Here is a 27,677-nt window from a genome sequence, read left to right as displayed (position 1 = left end):
TTTGTGCGCGGCCACCGTCGAGGCGCTGCCGGGCCGGGTGGACATGGGGGAGGGGTGGTGCAGCCGCCCGCTCTCCCTCTGTGTCCCCCGTGTTATTCCTCGCACGTCTCCCCCGCTGCCCGCCCGGCCCGGCCCCCTCCCGCGTTAGGCGGAGGCGGGCGGTGCGGCTTACGAAACGGGCCGTGTTTTCGCGGCCGCCCGCCGCGGCAGCCCTGAGGTGGTTTGGAGCGAGTTCTGAGCAGCAGAATGGGTTAAAATAGCATCACATGTTTCCCTTCATGCTTTTCTTTCCTCACTGTGAATGATTTAAAGTCATTAATGATCAAGGCATGCTAGCAGCAGAGGCCCCAGCCATGACTTTGGTTTTATACAAAATTTCTCTCTAAAAAGTTTGGGGGCCCAGCTTTTCTTAATGAGGTTATCAATTATTCCCCTGTCATACATGGAACATCATGGTCCAGAGCTCATCGTTCCAGTCCAGAAGAACATGGAGGATCCCGTCATATATCCTTGCTGCAACTCAAACCTGGAGTAGTTGGGTTATTGTAAAGTTGAGCATTGTTTTCTCAATTAATAAAAAGTATGTTCTCCCTTGCTTGTTTTTTGTTTTTACTCTTAGGAAATGCCAATTATTTGGTGAATATTTTTCAAAGAAATAAAACAGAAAAATCATGGTAGTTAATGACCACTTTCCATCAAACTCCTTTTAATTCTATAGTTTTTGAGCACATTGACAGAAGATAGATTCCTTATTTTCAAGGAAGGTCACCTCACAGTACAGTTTTTATTTCAGACTTTTAAACCGCTTCTTCATACTCCCTGTGTTCCCTGCTAGCTCTTGACAAGGCTGCGACACTGAAGATGGCCCTGAGTGAAGTCCAGCGTCAACCAATCTGCCTTTGTGGGAATACCGAGGTGGAAGCAGCCCTCCCTCACTAGACCTTATGGTTTCATAACCAAATTGCAGCCATGAAAACCATCAGTCTGTCAGCCGTTTGTCGCTACAGACTAAGTAACAACTGTAATATATCATTAGCTTATCATTATGTGAAATCACCATTGGGCCCTGGCCATACCTTCCATGCCAGATGGTTTGTTCTTGATTTAGAAGTGGAAGGAAGGTGAAGAATATATTAATTAAAATGTCAAATCTCAAAGGAAGAGTCTCTCCAGGTTATCAGGAAAAGAAAATAGAATCACAGTTAATCAAGGAACTCGTACAGTAAACCTCACTCCTGGGTTCTCTTGTGGATAACTTTTTTAAAGAACATTATTGCTAATTTAGCCAAGTTATCTCAGACTGTGATCGCAAAGATCAAGAGACTGGGGAGGAGTTAGAAGGGAAAAAAGCTAACATGAAGGCGTGAAATGACAAAAACATAAAGAAGCAAGTATACAATACGTTGTGTGTTACAAATTAGAAGTGGTTTTTTAGGTACATGTTTTTAGTATCATTGTATGTCATTTATATTCACAAACATCATTAACTCTTTTTGAAACAGCAGTCATGTAGGACACCAAGCCTGAACTGCCTTTGTAGAACGTCATTTCTTTCTATGGCAGTTCTCTTCTCCATTAGATCCTTTTCACAGACCTAGTACAGACTATTGAAAACGTACCTGACAAAAGAAGTGTTCCCGGAGAGAACAGTGTCGATTTTCACTCGCTGAAGGGTGTGATTATGTAGACCCGTAGTTAGTTTAAAAAAATCCTAATGCGCCTAGAAATCATTTATGTGTCTCTGCTCATTTCTTACTCTGAGTTTAGAAGAGAAATAAAGTAGATATAGCTGAAAAAAAGAAAAATAGAGGAAGATGATTCTCACCGTCACAGCTCATTTAACTTCTGAAACACCACCAGCAAAACACTATCAATCCAACGACTACCTATGGGAATTTTATTCTTTTATTCTGTAATAAGTGCAGTGATCATTTGGAAGAAAATATAGTGATGTAAGCCAAACCTCCATCACCGCATCAGCGGTGCCTCCCATCCAAATGTGTACCGCTTCCAAATCAAGTTGAAGCATCTTTGTGGAGGTTAACACCTTTGGTACCAGGAGCTGTGATTGCCGGGTGGTGTGTAGGGTCACTGTTGTGCCGCACAGGGCGCAAAGCCTCACCGGCACCATTATTTTAGCTTCAGTTTGGGATAAATACCAGAAACAGAGCATTTCCCTTACTGAATCAATAGGATCACCTGCTTCCCATCAGAGCACAGGCACTCAAGTAGCCTAGCTTTAAAAAGTTAATTTCTCTGCTATCGTAAGACTTCAAAATGATCGATTTTCAATTTTTTTTTTTTTTATTTACTACATTAATTCTCTCTTGAAAGCTGTTCAAATCCGACCACCTTTAACTCTTTCTAATCACACTGAAGCCTGCTTTAACTCGTGGAAGAACCTCAGGTGATTTTTGCACCAGGAGGAGATTAAGAACAGAGGGCACCAGGGGATGAACGCTCACAGCCGCGGGATGGCCGAGATTTACCGCAAACTCAGCCCGAATCACTGTCCCTCACTGCCACCCGCCCCTCCCCGCCGCGGACGCCACATGGTACATCCCCCCCTCTCCTCAGCACCCCCCCGCCGCCCGGCAGCGGTGGTAGGGCCCAGCGCGGCGGCGAGCCCGGCCAGGTCAGGCGCGGTGCGGGACGGGACCGGGGCGGCGGGGCGCTCTCGGTCGGCTCCCCACAACGGGGGCTTGGAGGCGGGTCTCAGCGTTGTCCCGCCGGGCACCGGCCGGTGAGGGAAGCAGCCCCGTCGCGGCCCTCAGGCGGGGCGCCACCGTTAGCGGCCCGGCTGAGGCGGCGTTGGGCCTCCCGCGCGTAGGCGGCAGGTGCGGCCGTGTCGTGACAGTGGCGACGGCCCGAGGATAAAGGGGGCGGGGGGGGGAGGAGCGGCGGGTGGTTGGGAGGGAGAGCTTGCTCCGGGGAGACCCTGTAGCGGCCTTCCAGTACCTAACGGGGGCCTTCGGGAAAGGCGGGGAGGGACTCTGTGAGGGAGAGTAGCGATAGGGTGAGGGGTGACGGTTTTACACTGAAAGGGGGTTGATTTAGGTTAGATATTGGGAAGAAATTCTGTACCCCGAGGGCGGTGAGGCACTGGAACAGGTTGCCCAGAGAAGCTGTGAATGTTCCATTCCTGGAAGTGTTCAAGGCCAGGCTGGATGGGGCTTGGAGCAACCTGGTCTAGTGGGAGGTGTCCCTGCCCATGGCAGGGGGGTTGGAAACAGATGATCTTTAAGGCCCCTTCCAACCCAAACCATTCGGTGATTCTACAGAAGCTTTGGGTGCAAGTTCTGGTTGTAGGCTGGGATTGACCTTTCTGCCAGGTGACTTCAGCAACACAGGAGAACCCAGCTGGGGTAGCGGGGCTCAGGCTGGACCTGGAGAGCAAGCCCTCGGCTCCTGCGCTGGCTGCAGGACTCCATCCTCCTCCAGCCCCTCCACTCTTGAAGCGGAATCCAAAAGAGGGGAAAAGAGGTGTGGAGATAGGGATGGTCCAGGTGGCCAGGTTTACGTGACCAGACTCTGAGTGCTTGCTAGCTTTCAATCTTCTCTATACTAAAAACACCACTTGATGATCTGTGGCTTAAATAGTGCTATGCTTCCTTAAGCTTTTTTTCATGTCTTTCCTAAATAGAAGGAAAAGCTTTTTCCCCCGCAAGGATTGTCAAGCAGTAGAACAGGCAGCCCAGAGAGGCTGGGTGGGCTCCATCCATGGAGGTTTTCAAGACCTGACTAGGCAAAGCAGCCTGGTCTTAACTCATAGCAGACTCTGCTTTGAGGTCTTGAGGTCCCTTCCAGCCTGGATCATCCTAGGATCCTCTATAGATTTTTCTAGAAAGCTTTATGTTGGTGTAGCGTATTTTTGTAATCCTTCTTTACCTCATTTCCACTACTGATGCAAAGCATGGTATCATTTTTTGCCTGTTAGTGCAGACGTTTGAATGCTTACTCTACTATGTATTAATCTACAAAACTGATACCTATTACCGCTCCAGATTTCATCACAAGCTATTCAAATCCTATCTACACTGCTGTCTTCTAGGGAGATACCCATTTTTCCTGGTTCAATCTAGGAATTTAGTAGTTCCATTTTATTCTCCACAGCCTGCTAAGACCTGCCTACAGCTTGCTGTAATAAGAATGGAAATGACCAGCATACAGTAGTAGTTATACTGTTGCTCTCTTTAGTGAAAGATGTTGTGAAAAATACAACGTGAGCAAGAGGCTGGTTTGCTAGTTTTTCAAAAAGTGAGATTTGAGTCTCAAAATACACATGCAGAAATCCAAAATGTCTGAATGAAGTGAGGGATGAGTCAGCTAGTTGATCCTAGTATCCATCTCCTATAGAAGATATACATATGAGTCTCATTAAATAATGAAACTTTTAACAGCCCTTTAATCTGTAGATATAGGTCACTGCAAGTGTGCTAACGAGCAGGATCACAGATAACTTCCAGGTAGACATTAGCTCACTTCCTTATTGCTGTTATGACACCTGGCGATAAGAGGGTGCTGCTGGCAGTAAGAGCAAATGTCTCGTCTAAGTTGGCTGGTTTGTTTTTTTTTTCCCTAGTGTCTCAATTGATTTACAATCCCTACAGCAATATAGGTGTGTAAAAAGTTGCAGTGGGGTCCTCCATATTAGGACAGTAGTCGAGCATGAGCTTTGAGAGACCTCTGAACTCTGGGAATATGTTACATACCCTGGAAATGTGATACTGTCATCTGTAGACGCTAAAATACACCAAATGATAACTCTTAATCATCTTCTTAGTTTCTACAGAACACCATGACATTAAAATCCATTCATCTTATTTTGCATGTTAAGATTTTGCTTAGTGCTTTACAAGGGCTCCTGAGTACCCCATGCATAGGTGGTTTAGCAAATAAAGTTTTTCTTCCTTCTGTAGTATTCTGTGTTTCTGCGTGGATGATCCTCACTAACAGCAGGAAAAAAATTGACTGATATCAAAGAGTTTCAGACAACAGAAAGCTTCTTTTAAGTGCATATAACAATCATTTCCATGTCAGATCTTAGAGGAGCACAATTTACTATATGAAAATTTTAAAAAATCTGTATAATAGATAAAATGACTGTATTTTAAGTGACTGTATTACTCACAAGGCAATTTGGTTTAACAGCAGGATTACACATTGAAGTAAAAGTCATGGTTAGTTGTTTTTCCAGTTTGTACTTTGGAATTGTCATCTGACATCCCAAACAATTGTAACAATACTTTATGTTGCTGGCAGTGTCCAGCTGAGCTGAAGCATTAATGAAGAAAGCCCTGATGCTTCAGAGATTTATTTACGCTGACTGGACCCACTCAGTTCAATAGAACTGCTCAGAGTACTCGGGCACAGGCAGTTGTGTCGCTCCCTACGGAGGAGAGGCTTTAGTTTGCAGTCGCCATGAAACAGTCGCTTTTTCAGGACGTGGGAAGGTCAGCATGCGAAAAGTCTGTGACTTACCTACACTTGCAGTGCTTTCAGGGCTATTGGGAAAAATGGCTTGTCCTGTGGTGGAGCTTGCGGAACAGCACTTCTTAAGCCAGGAAGTTTATGAAGATAAAATCATTAGCCTTGGGGTTATGACACAAGCAGCTTCATTAGGCAACCGGATTTTGCCTCAGAGATTTAGAAATACTACTAAAAACCAAGTTACCAATAAACAGCTTCAGTTAATAACATAAGCTTGCATATAGGAAATTATTTTTATGTCTTGTTCTATTAGTTTATGATGTAGTAACGTAATGAGAGTCCAGCTTTTAGAAGCTGAAAAACATCAACTTAAAAGCAAAGGTTCACTTTCTTGAGATAAAGTATTTTACCCCTGGAAGATATTTAACCTTATCTGGCAACTAGATAGAGACTTTATCACTTAAGTTCTTTAAACAAACTATGTATTTTCTTTAAAGATGGGTTATAAAGAAGATTCTAGTACAGCTGTTCCTGCAATAGGCTTCTTGCTCTGTTATGCAGGACATTAGGTTACATGATCATAACAGTCTTTTATCTCCTAAAAACCTCTTAATTTAACTTAATACTCACGTAGGTGTGTTTTGAAGCATGCCATACTTTGGGAGAGCTGAAAAGCAACTTAGAATTGTCAAATGCACAAATTGTAAGTTTGGGTTTTTTTCATTTTCAATTTGAGCAGTTTTAAGCATGTTACCAGCACAATTTGTGCGAGCATTTCACAGACCAGCAATTCTCCCTTTCGCACTCCGTGCTTCCATAAAGGTTGTTATGAAAACACCGCCTCGTATGTGTTTGACTGCTGCGGCTCCTTTGGCCATTGCAGAGCAGGTGGCACCACCTGCGCTATTGGTGGTACCTTGCAGGCAGTTTAAGCAAAGGTGGGGTATGGGATTGCCCACCCCTACCCTCGGGTTGCCGGGTGAACCCCAGCAGAGCCATGCACCTCATCCACAAGGACTCTCTGCCTACTGGGGGTGGCCAGCAATGACAGAAGTGACCTGGAGACAGAAATAAGGCATCAGTGCAGAGGGCACCTGTGGCAAAGGAGGTGCTGGAAGAGGCAAGTGAAGGCCTGAAGATAGTACAGCGTACTTGTGTCCTCTCCCAAAATACCAGTGTGCTTATTCAGAACCCAATTAACAGACTCAGCTAATGGAAACACATACATAGAGGTTTTTGATGATCCCCCCCCCCCCCCCCTTAATTATAACAAGAATGATTTCACAATGCCATCAGGCTATGAACTGCTGCTGAAGGAGCATCAGGGGGGTCTCTGACACATGAAGGAATGAGTCATGCTCCAAACAACGCTTGAGAAGTTAACCAAACGCCATTCAGAAGAGTTCAGAAAGATATTGAAGCTGCTTTTTAAAAAATTAATTTGGTAGAATTACTGTCACATTAAATTGCGTGAAACATTTTTCTAATGTGGTGCGGGTGAGCTGTAATGTAATTAACAATGTTAGCTGCAGGAAACGGCTGACAGTTTGGTTCCTGTATGACTACAAGCATTTATGTGGACAGAGCGCTGCCCCCACATCAGGTCTGCCACATCCACAGGTTATTGTTGCAGTGAGGCATCCATCAGAACGTTAACCTTTCAAAAGTCTTCCCCCTCCCCCGAAAGCTAGTTTTTGTGCTAATAACAAAAAACACTGTTGAGAGTAATTTCTTATGCCAGCTCAGTCTAAATACCAGTGTCTCTGAGAACATTATGAGGTATAACTTGTACCTTAAATGTGTTTGCATATAGTTGTTGTTCTCTTTCCATAGGGTTGAATTCCACGATGTTGAGAGGAGTGGCTCACGGTGCAAAAGATATATTTACTCTTCTGTTAACGAGATCTCAGTACTGTAACCCAGGACTGGATTTTTCATCAGTATGGACTGAAGTAGCAAAGAGAAGCTTCCCAACATGTTCCTGTTACACAACTGATACAAAATCAAGGGAGGAAAATAAAAAAACCATTGAGAGTCTCCACAGATTGTCAGTCGACATTAAGAAGATACGCAGACTAAAGGAATGGGTCCTTCTCCAGGATGTGGCCTACGTTAAAGAAATTGCTGGTATCTTACAAGAAATGGGAGCGGATGAGACCACTGTAGCCAACATTTTAGAACGCTGCCCAGAAGCAATTCTCCATACCCCCGCAGAGATAAACTCCCAAAGAGCTCTATGGCAATTAGTATGCCAGAATGAAAAACAGTTGATTAAATTAATAGAGCAATTTCCAACGTCTTTTTTCACTACTGAATATCATGAGAACCAGAAGGCAAATATACTGTTTTTTCAAGAGCTGGGACTTAAGAATAATATAATCACCAGGTTCTTGACAAGCGCACCCAATATTTTCTACAATCCCGTTGAGAAAAACAAAAACCTGATAGAAACATTGCAAAGAAATTATTTAAATTTAGGAGGTTCTGATGCAAATATGAAGATCTGGATACTGAAGCTATTAAGCCAAAATCCATTTATTTTATTAAATACCTCCACCGTAATCCAGGAGAACTTGGAATTTCTCCAGAAGAATGATTTCACTGACCATGAAGTTCTACAGCTGCTGTCCAAACTTAAAGGTTTCATTTTTCAACTTACTCCTACTACTATGCAGAAGAGTATGCATTTTTCCCAAAATGTCTTTAAGTGCAGTGATCAAGAATTAAAACAGCTAGTGCTGAAATGCCCAGCCCTTCTCTACTATTCTGTTCCAGTTTTGGAAGAAAGACTTGAAGGACTACTGAAGGAAGGAATTTCTGTATCGCAGATTAGAGAGACACCAATGGTGCTGGAGTTGACAACGCAAATTGTTGAGTACCGAATTAAAAAACTCTCTGCTTTGGGATATGATATAAAGAGTGGAACTCTAGAAAGCTTGAATGGTACGAAGAAAGATTTTGAAGTCAATTATGGTAAGATACAATCAAAGAAGGAGAGACCAATTTTTAATCCTGTTGCTCCTATAAACATTGAAGATTAATTTGAATGCTGTCCTTTAAATTATGCAAAAGAAAACTATCAAAGAGAAAAAGAGATGTTGGTTCTTTGAGACTAGCCAAAACAAAAGTAATCTTAACCAGATTGTAGTCTTACACTGTACTTTGTCCTGCACTGGGTGTTAGGCACAGCTTCACTATACAGTTGTAGTTTTCTAATGCTTTCAAATAATATCATAGAACCTGGTTATGATAAAGGTTGCCTTTTTTTTTTCCCAGAGGGTACCTCACATGGGTTTTTGTGGGTTTTTTTTGGTTCTGTTACATTTCCTTGTCTAACAGGACATTAACTACTTTGGATTCTCAGCTCTGTCACTGCACAGTCCACCCCATAATAGCGATTAGCACAATCTTTACCTGAGACAGAGAAGGAGGGTTTTTTTTCCAGCAGTGTTCATCAACCCACTCTTCCGCTGACTTTTGGAGACTCTTCTGGAGTTCCGTTCCTTATTGCTGAAATAAGTAGCTCTTGCTCCCGGATCCGGAACTACAGCATTCTTGGATAGGATAGCCTGGCTAGAGCACAGTCTGAGAACAGGGGCAGGACATGGTATTTTTATTTATTGACTGCTGCAGTAAGGCCCTAGTACGTTTGTGTACAAACCATAAATGCAAAGAAACATTTTGAAGAAACATTTTGAAGAAGCCTCCTTCACCTTTCTGAGACTTCAAAATTTACTGCTTTTACAAAACGTTTGGGGCAGGAAGAAATACATTTATTGTGGTTGCCTGGTTCTTAATTTCTTTTCTAGCAAGGCTCGGGGAGAGAAAAGGTTAGGGAGAGACTCAAGTGAGTCTCAGATGATTGCAGGAGAAAGGAAAAAGCCCTGCTTTTATATTAGGTGTAACTCTAGTCCATAAGCCACTGGTGATTAAAAAATGACTACCAGATTTGCAAACAGCTGCCGCAGTTTCTAAATATACGGGTGACACTGCTTCTCGGATATCACTGTATAGTTAATTGTTGACAAGTGCTGGCTTTCAAAATAGTAACTATCTGACAGTGTTTAAGTCCTCAGGGGATTTTACTTATTTTCATTTATGGGCTGTGAATGGTAATATAAATTAGTAGCGTCATTGACGATCTAGAATTAGGATCATCAGTGATTTTATTTCTCAGAAAGACTTTCCTCAGCAACTATTCCATACACATTCCCTCTTGACAGCAGGAGAAAAACCAGTTACACACCCCCTCACTCCGGGCCATTCTTCAAGGTCATTTTTAACAGACATTTTGGCAACAAGTCCAGGGTTCCTTTTCTTAAAGAGAAATTTTAAATTGCTGAGGAAAGCTGGTATTGAATTACTTGTTTAGAGAGTGGGCTGCAAGATGATGATTTTATATAGAGCTTGCCACGTTATGTGCTGCGAGCTTGGAAAGGGCTAGAAACATCTGGTTAGAGCAGTGCCAAGATCTCGACAGCTGAAGGTCTTAAACTCACCGCCATGCAGGCGAGTGCGGACGTGACAGCAGCTTGTGGGGTAAAACACCGCTCGTGTAAGAGCATGTGTGACACTGGCAAGAAGTCAAGAGGCAGCACATACCACCAGCATGATAAGAGTCAGTCTTACTAAGCCATTTCTTTACTGATTCGTCAAAACGCATTATCATTTTCCAAGAGGAAACTGGGAAGACAGCCGTATTAAAAATTCATAGGGACTTGCCTTTGTCACTTTCTGACTATCCTTTAGTGCTCGACTATTAAGCAGACCACAATATTATTTGAATTCAAAAGCACCCTTCCCCTCAGACACAAGGGGGCATTTCAGCTCGCTGAAGCTATTCATAATACAGCCTTTAATGCTGAATCACAGAACTGATCGGTGGTTTAGGATGAAAAGGAAACCAAGACATAAAACAACCATTTGCCCTGAAAATTTACTTTCAGCATTGCTACAGGTGTCTGTTTTTAAAGTTCCTGAAACGTCTTATTCCCAGTGGCAATGGACAGAACAGGCAAGAGACATATTTCCTTAATTGAGTCACAGCCCGAGTTACCACAAACTCATTTTCCATTCTGAACATTTCAGTTTCTCCTCCTCCCCTTTCAAAACAAAAGCATAAGCAGAGGCTCCTTTTCTTTTACCAGCAGAGCAAAATTCATTCAATCCTTCATTCACAACTCTATGCCTGGGACTGGTTTCTCTCTTCTTCACAGGATTAATTTATAATAAAACCTCAGAGAAGCTCCCAATTACCAACATGTTGTATTGCTGAAATCTGCTTCCTTGTCTCTCGCTGTTACTCACAGAGAACATGAACCAGTTTATACCATTATAGTCTGGCACATAAAAGCCTGCAGACCAGAGTTTTGTTATACAGTGAGCAGTCAGACATACAAGTAGTTTCATGAACATTTCCCCTTTTGAAATGAGGGCTATGAAAAGGGAAGTAAAATAAAACCACCACAAAACCACCCCCACAACACAAGAACAATCCCTCTCCGTCTGAAAACTTCAGTTCCATATTCCATTCAGCTCACTGATTTAAGAAGTGAGTATCCCCAAACCTTGGTTCCCAGATAACAACAACAACAAACATGTCGTACAAGGGATTTTGTGTCTATGCACAGCCAACACCACAGTGAACGTACGGTTTTTGTTAAGAGCTGGTTGGCGCTATTTAGATGCAGATAAAAGACACTCTGGGGCATGATACAGTGGGAAGATTCATACCTAGGCATGCTTTTCTCCACAAATTAACTGGGAAGCTTTCAAATGTCTGAAACAGCAACAATTTAATGTTTCACAAGTGTCATGACAGAATCAGAACAAGTTTTTAAGACTAGGCAAGTTTCACAAGTGAATGGAAAATATGCAGGACATAGGACAAAGCTCTTTTCGGAAACTAAAACCATATGCCATGTTAGTGTTTCAGTTACAAGACTCAGAAGTAATAACTACAGGGTATGTTAAGAACAAAACATAATGAAGTGTTGGCAGCTCTTTACAGATCTAACATCGCACATCTCAGACCACACTTGTTTTGCAACAAGTTCCATAGTATAAAAATTAAAGAATGTCATAAAAAAAAAAAAGAGGAGTATAACCGGTTCAACATTTATGTTTTCAGAAAACAATTACGAAGGGTTTGGTTGAGTGTCACAAATATCACTGTGCTCCAAACAGGTGACTCTTAAGTTCAGTGGTAGCACTCTGGGATACATCTACATTGGAAACTGCAAGGGAGCAGACAATACTAAATTATTTGCTTCAGCTAGATTGCCTCCGGTATCCAAGCCAGCTCATTTCTAGAGCTAACTGGCATCCTTAAACTACACTACCCTATATTCTATGCACATAGCTTTTGACTATAAAAAACAGTTAAAGTCTTCCATTTGTTGCATAAACTTACCTCATTACACCCTTGCAGCAGAATGGAGTGAAGCAGCTGGTGCAGCTAACAAAAGGAGCAGGTAATTCCACTTGCTGGGTTTTTGCTCTCCCCACCGCCCCAAATCCCTGTGCTTATGAATAACCTGCTACCAACGCATACAACAATTACTGATATCAAATAAAGTTGTTCCAGGCTTCACCTGAAGTACCCACAGCTCTGAGAGACTAGGTGACTACTGTACCATCATTTACATATAGGATACTTTCAACACCCATGAATACAGGACTAAGCTTTAGAAAAGTGATACGTTTGGATATTTATTTTTTTTTTTTTAAATTTCTAAAAAGTATCCCTATATATCCTTCTTGTAAGTTCTTTGTAGGAACACAAGTTTTTAGAAAATACTGCATACACAACATTCACAGTCTTCTTCTGTGGGCTTCCAAGGAGATTATTTGCAAAGTCAGTACACACACACACACACACACAGAAAAGATCACCAACAGCTTCTATTTTAAGGCAACCTCAAGCTGTGTATTTTACAAGTGCATTTTGCCTCACGCGCTGCAGAGGACCTACAGATGTTCCCATCAGAGGTGTGTCAACACTTGGAATCTGTCAGTATACAAGTTACTTGGATGATGTTTCTTCCTTTTTTTTTTTTTCCTTAAGGCCTCATCTACCTTTTTTGGCTTGGTTTTAAATAAAAGTATTGCATTTTATTAAAAAAAAAAAATCAAAACACGAAGTATGAGAGAAAGATGTAGTGAAAAATTCCTTGCATTTGTTTAAACAGAGCAAGAAGCTAACCTGGTGCACCATGGAGTTGAGAGAACAGCTTTGCTGGTTCTTCAGTGGTTTCCAACTACACAAGGGAATTTCTTTCAAGTCAGACAGTTGTGCTAGATGACCACACACATCAGCCCAGTTTCCATTAAGCCCTCATTTTTTTCTAGTGTCTACAAAAAGTTTATTAGAAGCAAGTTTTCACTTGCAGGAAATAGATGCATATCATTAAATACACCTGAGATGGAGCAATCTTGTTTTCAGCAAAAATTTACAAAGTTTCAGATACCAGGATTCGTAAAGAGAGTGTAAAGCTTGTTCTGTGAGCGGCACTGAAACAACAGAACAGGTTTTCTTTACACAGCTTCACCTAGTAAAAAGATTTTTATTTTTTTCCTAATAAGGCATTAAGTTATTTACTCTTTATGATTGCCTCTACCACGTCGTCAAACTTTCTCACTTCTATCTCCCACCCTCATTTCCAATTTCTGCCCACCTCCAGTTCTATTTGCTCCAGTCCGCACTGGCAGAATGAGGTCATTGATAGTTTACAGGCTGTCTGCAAATACAGTTTCATAACCAAAACTATTCGGGCACATCCAACAATGCCATTATGCAGCTGAAGGATCCTTAGGCAGGAGGATGTGGAAACCACTGAGAACAGTAAATGGCATCTCGTCATATGGATGGAAGGGGAGAGATTACCAAGTTTCTGTGTTCACATTTTAGTCCAAAACTGCAAAAGACTTACAGTAAATGAATATTCAAATACATATTATCCCTTCAGATACACTTACTCACTTCTATAGTTATCAAGTGTAACATTTCACCAGATACAAAGCTTCAATCTAGGCTCTAATAAATCTTCATACTCTGTGCTAGCCAAACTTCTTCTGTCCTTTACAGATGAAATAGAGTTACTCGCACAGCTCTTCAGAAGACAAAGTGTCTAAGACACATGGCTTCTCATGGTCCAAATCTTAGCAGATTTTAATGCCACTGATGTAATATTCTGAAGAATCAAGTATGTCTCAGTTTTGGTTTTAGTCAGACTTATCCTTTTTCTTTCCTGTTAAAGGCACTTTACTTGCAACAGCAGATCCTACAGCTGTAACACCTCCAGCCACAGCAGAAACACTTCCTTTGACTAGCCCCACTCCCATTGAGGGCACAGATGTGACCGCTGTTTTGGTAATTTCCAAGCTCTTCCCTCCAATCCAAGCAACGCCCCCAATTGTGGCACCAACAGCTCCCTTCGTGACACTGAAGAGGCCACCAGTCACACGAGAAAGCATGCCAGGCTGCTGCTGCGGGTGGTCCTTTAGTGAACCTAAGGGAGGAAACAACATGCAGATCAATCACAGTGCTATAATGAAAAGAGAACCACCATAGTTCCACATAAGAAAAGACGTTTTGCTGCAGCGAGACATACCTCAGTGCTGTTTTCTAAAGCGCAAGTCAATACTGAGCCTACAAATATCAGGCATATAGCTCCTAGACAGTCCTACATGATAAACTTCTGTCCCCTGTATGCTCCACTACCTTCCCAGACTCTGAATGGTCTCACAGCCAGATTAGCCTCATTTCTGGACTTTATTAACGTGGGGGATGACACACCCTCCTGTTCACCCCATCCTAATACTAAGGGTTAACCCACAGAGTGGGGGACACACAAAAGCAGCAACACTACCTTGTTCAAATCTATAAGGAAGGACTGGAAAAAGTTTCCTGGAGAAGCAGAGCCAAAGATTTATTTAAAAAAAGATCTATTCTTTGAAAAGAGCTCACCTTGAGACAAAATTGCTTCTTTTCTTAGTAATTATTGCTTTGAAGATGTGTTTACGAGGGTTGCGTGCACGCATCAGGTAAGAAGGAAAGAAGGTTACAAGCAAGAGAGCAATCAGAAGAGTCAAAAGAAGAGCAAGAAGGACAAAACTAACGCCAGCTCTTCACTGTATCACTTCCTTTCTTCATCACGTACACAAATTTGATTTTCTTCCATAAAGGCCTTTTCTGTAATTTGGATAGGGGAGGGGGGGAAGTGTCCCAATAAGCTCATTAAATACCAAAAGTGGTCCCCAAAGACATTAACAATAGCAAGAGTTACAGGCTTACAACAGAAGTCCCAATACGATGTCCAAAACTAAGTCTCAAACCATAGGATTTCTGCATGTTATTGACCACATAAACACATTTTTTCTTTTTAATGTTATGTTTAACCTGCATTTTACATAGTTTCTTGCTATACGCTGTAGAAGTCAATTCCTATTCCATATTTATGGTACAATTACATAGCCTCAAAATAATATAAAGTATTGGAAAGACTCCCAGAATTAGCCACTTAGCCTTCCAATAGTTTAGTAATTACTTCAGTATTTCTACATGTAAGCTTCAAAATCCTAAAAAAAGATACATGCACCTTGCTGCTAAAGGGAATTAAGACTGCAACTCCATGACCCGCTACTGCAAAAGCATCATCTAATCTTCAAAGAAAAAATAGGAAGATGAAATAGTATGTTAATTTAAGCACACAAGAAAGTATCACCTACTGCACCTATAAACTAGTAGCCCTGGCACATGTTTCTCTGTAAGGTATTTTTGATGCGAACTTTGAGAAACCTCTGGTCTCAACAGTGACGCTGCACAGGTAAGCATTTTTCAGCTCCTGTCTTGTCAATTCCTCACCCACCCCAAACACTTCTTTAAAAAAGTTTCAGAGGGAACCATGGCAAGAGACAGCCAGTTAACAAAAGTAGGATAAGAGTTCCACAGTTTTTTGCATTTTCTAACTACCTGTAGATAATATATGGGATTTAACAGACCCATTTCCCTTTCTTAGGGAAAAACAACAGGGGCAACTAAGGAAAGAGCAAGTGGAACCACAGTGGGCAGAGCCACGAAAGAAATAAACATGAAATAAAGAGGTGAGGGAGTCAGCAGTAGAAAGAACACGCTTGGAAGAGGACAAGCCTAGAGAGGCATAGGAAAAGAAAAAATCAGCTCTAGATCCACCAGAGACCTATATCCAGCCCCTGTCAACGCAGTCACTCTGCACTGCAACATGCCTTAGGAGAACCAGCAGAGCAGGTCTCTGCCTCCAGTGCCCTGACTGCTGAAAACTCGCATTCAGAGGGAGAGTTTCCAAGAGTCACCTCCCAGCACGCATTTACTACAATAAGAAAACTAAGGTGAGGAACTTCCCATGCACCTCCAATGAGTTTGTGATAGCGCCAGGACTGACCCAGCACTCAGGCTTCATTAAAAAAGTGTGAAGTTTGGCGTTCCTATGTGCACGTCCAGAATAATTCAAACAAATGGCAGGGGGATTGGAACTAGATGGTCTTTAAGGTCCCTTCCAACCCAAACCATTCTATGATAAGATGCCATCTAAATGAGAGAAGTTCTTAAAAGTTTAACAAAAAGAAAAATTAGCATAAATAGGAACAGTGCAGCTCAAGGGAGCAAAAAGAAAAAAAAATTAAATAGTAAAAATGTTTCCAGCTTACGCTGGTCTCTCTCTGTTACCTGTATCAATTTCTTCAATAAGAGAAAGAGTCATGGAAACTAGAAACACACGTGACAGCCTTTTACTTAAAGCCAAGTAATACCCTTGCTGGTTCATTCTAGGCCAGCAGCTTTTCACCTGGACATCTCCAGCAAAAATGCATTGCCAACACAAGCACACAGAGATCAAAATTTTTATTTATATACAGAACACCTTTAAAGAATCTCTCTCAGAGAGGAGTATGTAGAGCCTGGTATAAAATCCACTGTCTGGGTATTATTAGTTAGAGGATTCTTGTGACCAGACTTGCACACCTTGTAAAAAAATTTGGTCAGAAAATGCTTCACTTCCACCCATCACCATCATCAGAGTGAATGGGACCAAATTCTTACCACGTTAAGAGCTGATTTCAGTAAATCAGACCTGATGTTAGCAAGAAAGGACTTACCATAGCTAACTTAAGAAGTAACGAGAGAAACAAACAAGCAAAAGTAATCTTGACATGCTTTTCTTCACATAACTTCAGGAATCCTCCGACAACATCTACTCCATTTCACAAGTGTAAATACTGACTGTGACTTGGTGTATTAATAACTTCTGATGATGGCTGACACACTTCCATTTCATTCCTGTTTGCCTTGCCCATTAGATTAGTAAATGCCTGCAGCTGTGAAGTTTTCATTGCCAGCTGATTTCTATTCTAGCACACACATTCCTGGTCTCCTTGTTTCTAATCAGTACAAGAAAGAAGGTGAAACAGATCATTCCTAAATCTAGGGAGAAAATGACACAAGGTCTCTGTTTGGGGGTTGGCTCAACCATGCTATGTTGCAGCCAGCTTCCTGCTGAAGAGAGTCCAACGGTGAACAAGAGTTTGAGTGAACGTAGGTTGCAAAGGTTGGCACCACTTGCAAAGCAGAAAATAAAGGATCAGAACAGCCCTACTCATAGAAAGCTTAAGCACAAAAGCTTCTTCTACATATGTATTTCTTTAAAGCCTTTGGGCACCAAGCTTGTCGAGCGCGATTGGGACAAACTGGAACTATTTATATCTTTACGAAAAACTGCAAATTGGTTTTGGAATTGAGCCTTTCTTGTAAGGATTTTTGTTGGCAGCCTGTTCAGAGACTATCTCTTGCCAACATCGAACTGGTAGCCTTCCATCCACATTTGTCCTCCTTTCTACGATGGTGTAAGCATATTGCTTATGAAGGCCCTGTATGACATTTAAAACAGGGATCTTCTTCAAGGGTGTTACAACATTTTAACTAAACTCATAAGGCTTGAAGAGTGCATGTGAAACAGAATCAAAAGGAAAATGCCTCTTCAAGGATGGAGTTTCCATTAAGAGGAGCTGTGTTACATTCTATTCTCTCAAACTACACAACCTTTCTCCATCTATTTAGACTATATATCCAAACTGGTTCTTGTCATACTGAAAAGAAGATACTGTGCAGAAGAAAGTCAGTCTTAATTGCTCACAATCTATAAATAAAACCTCACAGTACCTAGTGATGATCAGACTCTGCTGTTATGCTCTAGATCTGGACAACCTACTCAATATTCTAGGAAGATTAAAAAAAAAAAAAAAAAACAAACAACACTCATTTGTTTCACTGCCTTCCTCAAGAAAGAATCAGTTGTAGTTTACCAGTCAGACCACTGTTCACTTTCTACATGCAAGGTTTAACGTGTATAAAATACAATTCGATCTTTAAGGGGAGAAGAAAAAAAGCAGCACCTTAAACAATTAGACTTGAAGATAACACACATTAGAGCATAGTTTCCAACCTGGCATTTTCTTTCAGAAATGCTTCTGGGATCTTGACAACCCCATAAGAGCTTAAAAAGACTGATTTTTGTCCTCACACCATGATAACTGTAACAATTTTAGTAGAGCCTAAGAACCACTGTGCCATGAAAATCTATTTCTCCCTTTCCTCTCACCTTCTTGTACTTGTGTTTCCTGCCTAATAGTTGTTAAGAATAGAGTGAGCTATTCCACTTCAACCCTTCTGCTACAGTTAGCGGGTAATACTGTTGTTCAAGTGAAGTGAATTGTTCCGTTATACAACATATAAGAGCTAAGAAAAAAAAAACCACAAACGAGCAAACAGAGCTTTAAAAAGGCCATTATAAATTGAAGAGCAATGAACTGAGAGGAATCAGGACCCGCCGACCTCGACCTCTACATCCAAGACATTTAGTCTTAAAGAGACTTCTTAAAGAGAAGAGGGAACACAGACAACCTGTGTGCCAAGAACGGCTTTTGATCTAGTATGCTCCCGGTCACATTATACACACAGGAGTCTTCACAGTCCTGCCGTTCCACAGCCCGGAAGAGAACTCTGCTCATTTGCAACTGCATTTCCTCTGCAGATCTAATAACCCATTTAAGATTCATTTAATTCAGGAGACCAAGATGCCACTGCATTAATGAAGTCAAGCGTGTGTTTGTTTTTAGGAAACCATGAGATTAAGTCAACAATGAGAACCACAGTTAACTGTATAATGGAAAAGGGTCTCCAGAAGTAGTAATGAAGTTCCATGTATTTTTAAACATATCTTGTTCAAAAGTTGCAAGCACTATGAACTCAGCAAGGTCTCCAAAAGTGAAGCTGGGCTCTTTCCATCTCACATAATGAACAGCAGAAATAAATACTTATTGAACCAATTCACATCTCTGGAAACTAATCTGCAAATTATGCCCTTTAGTTTCTACCCATCTGCTCCATAGTTTATCAGTACAGTTGTTTACTGAGTTATATGCAATGGTTTTATTGTACATGATAATGCAGATGTGAACAAGAACCCAGTCATGGCTTGCTTACTGCTACTTAAACTAAAGTTAAAGTGTTCAACTTGCAGCTCCATTTCTTTTAAGAGATATCTGAACTTCTGATGAAATTCAGTGAATTTACTTGATATTATGAAACTAATACATACCTTCTGGTGGTTCATCATGAAGGTATGATGGGACTTCCTGTTGATTTTTGTCCGTTTGATTCATTGTTGCCTAAAAAAAGAAATTCACATATGCTGTACATCTTTTCTGGCAAAGCATAAGTGTTACCCATGAATCCAAAATTCACATAGTTTAAGTTCCATAGAAAAGAAGTTCTTATTTGTTACTAGATACACTAGCAGCTCCTGACAAAGCTACTACTATTTCATTACAAGACTCTGCTTTTGTATTCTTCGACCAGACTTAACACTTGGTGGGGGGGCCGGGGGGGAAAGGAGCCCTTCACCAGGTCAACAGGCTTGGTGAGGGCTGCCGCCCCACACCAAGTGCATCTCAAACCTAAAAAGCAATTAGGAAGAAAAACAGTAGGAAAAGAACAGCAGCAGCATGCCTATGAGATCTAACAGTACCTGGAAAGCAGTACTTTAACGAAACAAGTCCTTGCAGCAGAATTTCAATAAATGCCACGAAAACAAGATGGAAGAAATGTAGTGAAAACATTCCATTTATCTTGTAACACTACTGCATACACAGTGTGGTGATAGCAGAACTAGACTGTTTTAACTCTACACAAACTTGCCAATTGAAACATTTCCGAAAAAAGATTTCTTTACACCAAAAGCTGTTTCCTAGAGCAGTTCTAGAACACCAGTCCCTGACAGTGATGGGAAGCACAGGAGAAAGCTCAAATCAGCAGCTCTGATTACTGCATTTTCCCCTTCAGAAGGGGGAAAAAAAGCAATATCTAGTCCAGGTTTCCCTCCTCCTTTCCTCTGCACCAAGTGTGCCTTGGTGTTAAGTCCTGCCTCCTCCCTTGAGCCCCACTACCAATCCTGCCTTCCCTTCTCAGCAGGCACTCAGGTCAGGAAAAGGGGAAAGAAAAACAAGTTTATTATATCACTCAGCATCCTTCTGTCTTCCTGCCAGTGACCTCTTAGTTCCCTTTTCCCTGCACATACAGGGAGATGTACGTGCACAAGCCTTTAAATAATTTAATTTATTCCAGGAGTCACTGATCACCACAAAAATAATTCCAGCCTGTCGTGCCATGCCCAGACCTCTCCATACCTCCTCTGGGTGAGAAAACAGTGGCTGGGATCTGAAGAAGGGATGAGGAGGTAGAAGCAGAACCTAAGGGTGGGAAGACTCACCTGGAAAACAACAGCTAAAACCCTTCCAGTCTAATTATGAAGTCAAAACATCACAGTAAAAACCGGAACCCACACGCTACATGATAGATCTTTGGATGCAAAGCAAGCCTGAACTGAATATTAAAGAGTCCTCACAATCAGCACTAAGGGACCAGTTCACAACTCAGAAAACATAGGTACCTTTACAGAAGAAGCTGAATAGGAAAGCAAGCAAAAAAACCCTCTTACCAGGATGGCTGATTTGATGGCAATGCTGAACAAGGACCTCTCAAAAGCCAGAAACACAAATGTGGAAGCTAAGAAATAGGAAAGTGAGCAGCAACGCATCAAGATGGATGACTTGAGGGCTAAGGGGCAATCCGAAAAGTATCAATTATAGACTTCCTTGTCATTTTATTTAATCATGGGTCAGTTAAGTCAAGAAAAAGTAAAAAAGAAAGAAAAAAAATAGCCCAACCAATCACAGAGAGCAACCAAGGGCAATCAGGTTCTGAGAAGGGACTGGATTCAGGTACTACACAACTTCTTTGCATTCATCTAATGCAAGCTGGAAGAAATAGAAGGATTTTGTCCTCACTAAGTGAAGTCACATGCAGGTTGTTGCTTTTTTCCAACTTGAAACAAAAATATCAAGCATTGCGAGAAAGAGAAGGCAGATGCTGTAAGACATCTGTAAGGCCTGACATTATGTCATCAAAACATCTGTACAAAGATGAAGCAACTATCTTTCTACTTAACATGTGGCCATTTTGTTCATTAAGATGATTATCAGGAATCTGGAAGGATTTTATTCGCTGTACGAGGAAAGGTCCTAAAAAAGTAAAATAAAAGTCACAACCTAGCAATTCTTACTTCAAAGGAATAAAAAAAAAAAAAAAGTTACCAAAACAGTTTTAAAGCAGGCTCAAGGGAGACATAAATGAGTTAAGCCAGAGATAAATTAATTTTTATAAAGAACTACCTCCACTAATATGTTTGTATCTAGCCAGCACATAATTCCCCAAAAGAAACCCCAATGAAATTGCTTGTTTGAGCTTCCAAAAAGTTTCTGTCAGCAATTCCTCATAAGAGGCTCAGAAAAGTTATTTAATCTTATAAGGAAAGACAAAACACTGTCAGGTACCATCAACAAGTTTAGAGGGAAGTTGGAGTAGGTTACCAGTTTTGAATACGGCAGAACATTACAAAGTGTCACAAGGCTCCACACAAGTTTTCTGCTATTAAGAAGGTACTGGACACAGCAGCGCTGACACCAGATACGGCCCCGATGAAGTACCGAGGATCTGTCGTGCTAGGCATTGTACAAGTATTTAATTAAGATGAGACCTCTCCAATGGAAAGGGTCAGACTGGCAAACAGCGCATGGAAAAAGATGCTTTCATAACTCTCCTTAATCTAGTTTAGGCTGTGGTCAGATTTGCTTGCAGTTCCTGCAAAGTTAAATGAGCAAAGCAACGTACTGGGGCGTGGGAGTTCCAAGGCTGTGTTCCTAGTCTAGTAATAAAGTATTAAAAAAAAAAAACACCCGCCCCCCCAACATATAAAATCAAAGCACTACATAAAAAAATCATAAGATTAGGCATTCCCTCCCCTGCTACCTTCCCCAGAACCTCAAGGTTACATAATTGTTGACCACAAGTTACTTTTAAAAAGGTGCCTTACACAATACATCATTCAAATGCAGTGACTTAACACAACTGCAACTCCTTCTAAACCACGGAAATACTTCACACTCTTAAAATTACAAGGACTACAGTGGTCTATCTTCTACAGCTGACGCACCAGCAACCTGCTGCTATCAGGCCTCAGAAGTCAATAGAGTACCTACGTGGGCCTGAGAAGAGCAGCCTAAGGGAAATAAGTCACCCTTGAACTGAATTTGTTCTACGCAAAAGCAAGCCTTCAGTGGTCTGCAGATCAGGAAGTTGAGAACTACTCTATGATGTGTGGTTCTGCAGGTGCCTGGAAGCACTACAGGAATGCTGCAAGAGATGTGCCTAACCAGCTCGTGCTAGTTTTTACTCACTGTTCTCCTACTACATCACTGCAAGTGAAAACAGTCACACCACTGTCAGAAAAGGCTCACAGCTTGACCCGAAACAGAATTTGGCATCCAAGAGCTCACAAAGCACAATTCAAGTCCTTTTTCTGTAGAAGCTCTCCAGTGAACCACAGAATCAAGACCGAGATCCAACAAAGGACTTAAGCAGAAAAATTTCAGGTATCTAGGTTACAGCCTGCGTCAGGCATCCTTGTATCAAATTTAGTGCATCAGGAGACTTAAGAGCCTCTGAAAAGTGATCCAAAATCCTGTGTGCTAAACAGGGTGTAGCATATCTGGTGAGCAGGAAATACTACACACATGTCTTAAACCTGGCTCCCCTCCAGATATTTAAGGTGAGTATTTCTACTGACTGGAGGTCAAAGGCCTGGAATAACTGCTTGGTGGCATATGACTTCATCCAGTCTTGGAAGAGAGCAGGAATATAATTTTCTTCAAAAATTGCAGTGAGAAAAGCAGAAACCACTCACTATCTTTCACGTAATACCGTCAAGGTGAAAACACTCACCTATAGTTTAATGCCTCCTTTGTCTAATAAGATTCAAGCTCGTATGTCCCACGTTGCAGGAGTCCCCTGGTCACCAGACTGCAGTGTATCCTAAGGGAGGTTCCTCTTCACCCTCCCTGCTGAAGGTGTGTCCCCACAAAGAAGAAGAAAGCAAAATTCATGAGACCCAACAGAGATTACAACTCAGCTAACACCTAAGGAACCGATCTGGAGGTGCAAGGATAAGATTTTGTGCAGAGAATTAAGTCATTCAGACACGGTATTGATTAACGAACTTTGGAAACTTAAGTTGGAAGCTGCAGATTCAAAGTCCCCTGTGCACGGAATCATTAGTCACAGTTATTACCAGTATTGCACATGCATGCAACAAGGCAAAGATTTATCAGAAACTTGAACCTTGGAACTTTTCTGATACATCTTTCAGAATCTTCAAAGTATGCTGACGGGCCAAAAAAAAGGGAAAAAGAAAGCGAGCAAGTAGATCTTTCTCTCTGGCATTTTCATCCTGTCATGCCAAATTCACAGTATCTTGTGTCACTGGAGAAAAGTCTCCAGCTTAATTTAACACCTGCATTAAATGATCACAGGAAATGAGGTGGGATCTCGATGAGTCCTGGCAGAACTCTCATACGCATTCACCGAGCAGACATCTAGTGTATCAGTGGTACTCTCCAGTTTCCTCTTTCATCTGTGCAGATGAATACATAAGCTTTCTCTTTTCTTGTTAAGAAGCAAAAGCAAAACCAGATCTTAAAAGATTTCAAACAGGGACACATGCAAACTACTTTCTGGGGTTTTTTCCTGTGCGCTTATGAGGGTGCTAGTCATTCAAGAGATAAGGAATAACTTCTCATCTTTTTAACAACACGTTAAAATACCTATCAACCTTCAGACTAAAAAAATAAAAATGGAAAGTCACTCTTTCAATTGGTTTTAAAGAAGAAAACACACTGTCATATTGTCAGAATATGAAATACTTAGGAAGCTTCACTGTTTTACACAGTTGTAAAGAAAGAAGTGGTTTAGAAGAGGATTTTTAATTCAAGAGCTATTTATAACATTAACACTGTTAAAGGACCCTGAATGAAAGTGCTAGGAATCCGTGGAGGTTAACAGTACAACCACACATACATTCACATCAAAGCTGATTCAGATAAAACTTTCTCACCAAATAAGATTCCTTTGTGAAGATTTCTAGTTATTTGTTTCCACAAACGTACTCTCCATGCACCTACAAGAAAAGCAGAAGGTTAATGACATCTTATGGAACAGCACTACTGTCACATATCTGCCATGCATGTATGGTGGGAATCATAAATACAAAGCGCCGCAGCTGGGGAGAAGCATACTTGGCATGGCCTTAAGATGCCACAATTTTATGAGATTTATCTCACCAAAACACCGATTCCTTCTTGTCCTTGGGCAATGGAGATAATTTTACTTGCTCCATATGCTGCCATGAGGATTACTATGAAGCGTGGTAATCAATGTTAAGACCCAACCTCTCCTTAACGAGTCTGCAGTTCTTGGACCGCAATTTGTGTAAAGTTTTAGCCTTCCGTTGAGAAGTGGGCTCTAACCATTACAGATGTGTGTGCAGTTTCCTGAGCTTCAGATGATGCTCTCGATGTCTTTCTGACTTTACAGACAAAAAGCCCTACTGTTTCAGCACAGCAAACCTGGCCCAAGCAGCAGCCAGTAAAAACTGGCTTGTTTCAATGCCACTACTCAGATATTTGCGGGCAGCAGCGAAACTATCCAAGGATGGGGCCAATTTCAGTTGGCAGCATAACACTGCTCCAGAAGGCTGCAGCAGCAGCAGACAGCACTGGAACTATTCACCTGACAGAACTGCAAACAAACCGATCGCCTCATCTTAGTCCACCATGAAAAAATTATCTTCCTTCTGCCCACCAGCTATGCAGTTAGAAAGCCTGGCTACAGAGCTGATGGAAAACAAAACAACCCTTGCCACATGCACAGCTCTCCTTCCCCTCCTTCAGTGGCTGCAGCAGACTTCAAAACGAACCTGATGTCTCTCATGTACACGAAAAATTATTTTTAGGGACGATACTTTAAGAAATACACTTTGGAAAGATTAACAGTGCTCTACTCTCCAAATTAAACAAGGAAATAAGAATGAAGCCAAGAAGGTAATCCCACTCATGGCTGCCCTGCAGGGTATTGCTTCAAGCTGCACAAGCGACCCCTGACTATGAGCTTCCTGCTTTACGCCTTGAATTAGGGTTTGTAACATATCATGAGTGCTCAGTGCTGTCAGTTCTCTCAGACACAACCCTCAGAGCATGATATGGAAATGTGTTTTTCAGTTAGTTAAGGCAAGGGAGACAGTTGACTGAACTTCTGCAAGAAGAAAGAGTCCATGCTAACAGCGCTAAAGTAAAAAAACAAATCCAGGCACGTAGAAAGCACGTAGCTAAAAACCAAGAGCATAGCTGACATTTCAACAAGCCTTCTGTTTAAAAGCCAAGTTTCAAAATTCAAATTTATATACAAAGCAAGACTGGCTTGGAAGCAAGCATGCCCGTTTCAGAGGAAAAAAAAGAGTTTTCAGAGAAAGACTATAGCAAGCTGATCAGAAGTTTCCAGGTGTGAACCACAGCTTACTTTTAAACATATAGCATGGTGGGCTACAACACCCTCCCCCCTGTCCCCAGAGACACAAGTCTGCCGTAATACAGACAACAGGCCCACAGCATGCAGGGTTCAACATACAGCTGGAAAGGTAATGCAACATATCTGCATTAAAAAACAGACACCACAATTAAAGGCAAAAAAGGAGGCATACCTCCTGAAAAAAAACAAACCACCAAACCCTTAGCTCTGCCCGGGACATTGTATCATCAATTCTGCCTACAAAAAAAATCCAACATTTCCCCATCACCCTCAACTGAAGTATAGGTCAGGCGCCAAAAGAGGCTCTAGGGAACACCTGATGTTGGCAATCAAGTTTTCTCCAAATCAAGCATTCGCAAGATACCAAATCAAAGGCCACAGGAACCCAAATTCCCCTTTTCTTGTCCTCCAAAACTGGCTTCTAGAAATTAAACGTTGAATTCCAGTAAGGCATAGGGCAGAGCTTTAGAAAGGCCACAGAAGCTCCATTTTATGAGTCCTGTCAGCCCCCACCTCCTGCTAACTCAGCTTTCTAAAGCAGAGCCTTCCCCATGTCTTCTAATGCTTTCCCAACTGCCTGAGCACCACACCTGCCTCAGCTCTCCTTTTCCAGGAGACCTACAAAGACAAAACCTGACAGTGCCTAACAGCCAGGGCAATAAAGCAGCTGCTGTACTTCCCTGCCACCCCTGCAAACGAAATAATGAACTTTTTCCCTAGCATCCACCACCTGTTTGTTGGCTCCTGCCTGACATTTATCCATTCACTTGCCAGACAAGGACCACCTTTTTTGGTTTGCACTTTTGCGCCACTGTCCATTTCTATACTGAGGAGGCAACATCAACTCTACTGAGTGTTAACCACAGCTTAACAGAAAGCTTTAAAAAAAACCAAAACCTCAACAACAGTCTGGAGAGTATTTACTGAGCAGTCTTAAAACTGATGTGCATAAAAACCAGTATTTGTGTACTGAATTAAGCTGTCTTGTGTGTACCCTTCCAATTACACAGAGCCATGCTGCCCAAAGCAATGTTCCGCACGCACTGAAGCGGGCTCCATGCACTTGGTATTTATCTTCCTTACGCAGCGACATCCTGATTCAGAGTTCTCGTTTGCAGCCCGGTTAAACGAGCAGAAGGAAGCATATAATTGCATCCGCAGAGGCTGTCTATGAGCTTCGCACAATGACCAGAACCAGCTGCATGGCTAAAACAACTTGGATTTATTTTAGGCCACATCACGCCTAGGCTAGGTGAATGCCGAAAGCTAAGCTGCTCCCAGTTCACAATAAAACTCTTCCAGATTCTGCTCCATCAAGCTGGACTTGAGAGAAATAGATGAAATAAAGAGCTAGTTACTACAGGAAACATGAGAGTACAGTGAAGTTTAAAAAGAGAAAAAATCCGAAACAAAGCTTCTCCTGGCAGGGAGAAGTTCAGGGGGTAGAACAAGACCACCCAGGAAACAGGTCAGGGCGAGCAGGGGTCCCAAGCCGCCCCCCGGGGGGAGACGCTCCACCACGGACTGGGGGAGCCCGGCCCGGGGGAGTCCGGCCCAGGGCAGCCGACCCCCAGCCCGGTCCCGCACCCGCGGAGGCGCCGGCCCCGGCCCGTCGAGGCCCCGCACCCCTCCCCCCGATCCCCGGCAGGGCGGCCCGAGCCCCCACCGCCCCCGCCACGTCCCCTCCTCGCAGCTACCTGCCTCGCCGGCGCAGCTCGCCCGGCGGCGACCCCCGCCCGCCTCCCCCACCGGGCCGGCCGCGGGCACCGCCGGGCACCTCGGCGCAGGGCGGCGGCACTGACGTGGCAGCCAAGGCCTCGGCGGAGCCGCTACGCCCGGCGCGGCCCTGCCTCCCTCCCTCACGCCCCCCGGTGCCGCGGCAGGAAGCACAAAGGCGGGCGGGAGGCGCCGGGGGCAGGTGGCGGCGGCGACAGCAGAAGCGGCGGCCCCACTTCCCCGGGCCCGCCTCTCCCGCCGGCGGCTCCGCCGGGTCCCCTCCCGCCTCCTCCCCCAGAAGTTTCCCTTCCTCCGTGGGAAGGCACGGAAGGCGCTCGGCCGGGCTCCCCCGACTAACGGCGGGGCCGGGGCGGCTGCGGCCGCTCAGCCCTCACTCACCGCGCGGCTCGGCGCGGCTGGGCTCCGCCGCAGACTTTACTCCTGCGCCTTTCCCCGCTGCCGACGTGGCGCCCCGCCGCCGCCCGCCCCGTCGGCGCCCGCAGACCCCGCCCCAGCGCCCGGC

General features: G+C 42.8%; 2 protein-coding genes across 11 annotated transcripts; one reads left to right on the top strand and one right to left on the bottom strand.

Moving 5' to 3' along the window:
* The first annotated feature begins 2,534 nt into the window (after positions 1-2,534).
* On the top strand, positions 2,535-11,525 carry MTERF2 (mitochondrial transcription termination factor 2). Of its 4 annotated transcripts, none has more exons than XM_063321315.1 (2): positions 2,535-2,555; positions 7,264-11,525. In XM_063321315.1, the coding sequence occupies exon 2, from the start codon at positions 7,278-7,280 to the stop codon at positions 8,469-8,471; it is 1,194 nt and encodes a 397-aa protein (XP_063177385.1). In that variant the 5' UTR covers positions 2,535-2,555; positions 7,264-7,277; the 3' UTR covers positions 8,472-11,525. The 4 variants fall into 4 exon arrangements, with proteins under 4 accessions (XP_063177385.1, XP_063177360.1, XP_063177377.1 ...); XM_063321290.1 differs by lacking the exon at positions 2,535-2,555 and adding an exon at positions 2,600-2,635; XM_063321307.1 differs by lacking the exon at positions 2,535-2,555 and adding an exon at positions 2,635-2,743.
* TMEM263 (transmembrane protein 263) lies at positions 11,441-27,677 on the bottom strand. 7 transcript variants are annotated; one of them, XM_063321328.1, is made up of 5 exons: positions 27,554-27,677; positions 23,970-24,032; positions 22,802-22,920; positions 19,062-19,131; positions 11,441-13,940 (listed from the first exon to the last, which is right to left on the bottom strand). In XM_063321328.1, exons 4-5 carry the CDS (start codon positions 19,123-19,125, stop codon positions 13,654-13,656), a joined length of 351 nt encoding a protein of 116 aa, XP_063177398.1. In that variant the 5' UTR covers positions 19,126-19,131; positions 22,802-22,920; positions 23,970-24,032; positions 27,554-27,677; the 3' UTR covers positions 11,441-13,653. The 7 variants fall into 7 exon arrangements, 6 of the variants coding, with proteins under 6 accessions (XP_063177398.1, XP_063177417.1, XP_063177408.1 ...); XM_063321347.1 differs by having other exon boundaries at positions 22,802-22,917; XM_063321338.1 differs by lacking the exon at positions 27,554-27,677 and adding an exon at positions 27,136-27,420.

Source organism: Chroicocephalus ridibundus, chromosome 1 (assembly GCF_963924245.1).
Source record: "Chroicocephalus ridibundus chromosome 1, bChrRid1.1, whole genome shotgun sequence".
Classification (NCBI taxonomy): domain Eukaryota; kingdom Metazoa; phylum Chordata; class Aves; order Charadriiformes; family Laridae; genus Chroicocephalus; species Chroicocephalus ridibundus.
The sequence above is the reverse complement of the archived record's forward strand: the minus strand, read 5'-3'. Positions and strand labels throughout refer to the sequence as shown.

What these genes read in the sequence shown, in the direction of transcription:
- MTERF2 (XM_063321315.1), top strand. Translation starts at nt 7,278, where the DNA reads ATGTTGAGAGGAGTGGCTCACGGTGCAAAAGATATATTTACTCTTCTG.
- TMEM263 (XM_063321328.1), bottom strand. Translation starts at nt 19,125, where the DNA reads ATGAATCAAACGGACAAAAATCAACAGGAAGTCCCATCATACCTTCAT. An exon ending in TCATGATGAACCACCAGAAG is followed by an intron (nt 13,941 to 19,061) that starts GTATGTATTAGT and finishes TTCCTCCCTTAG; the next exon opens with GTTCACTAAAGGACCACCCG.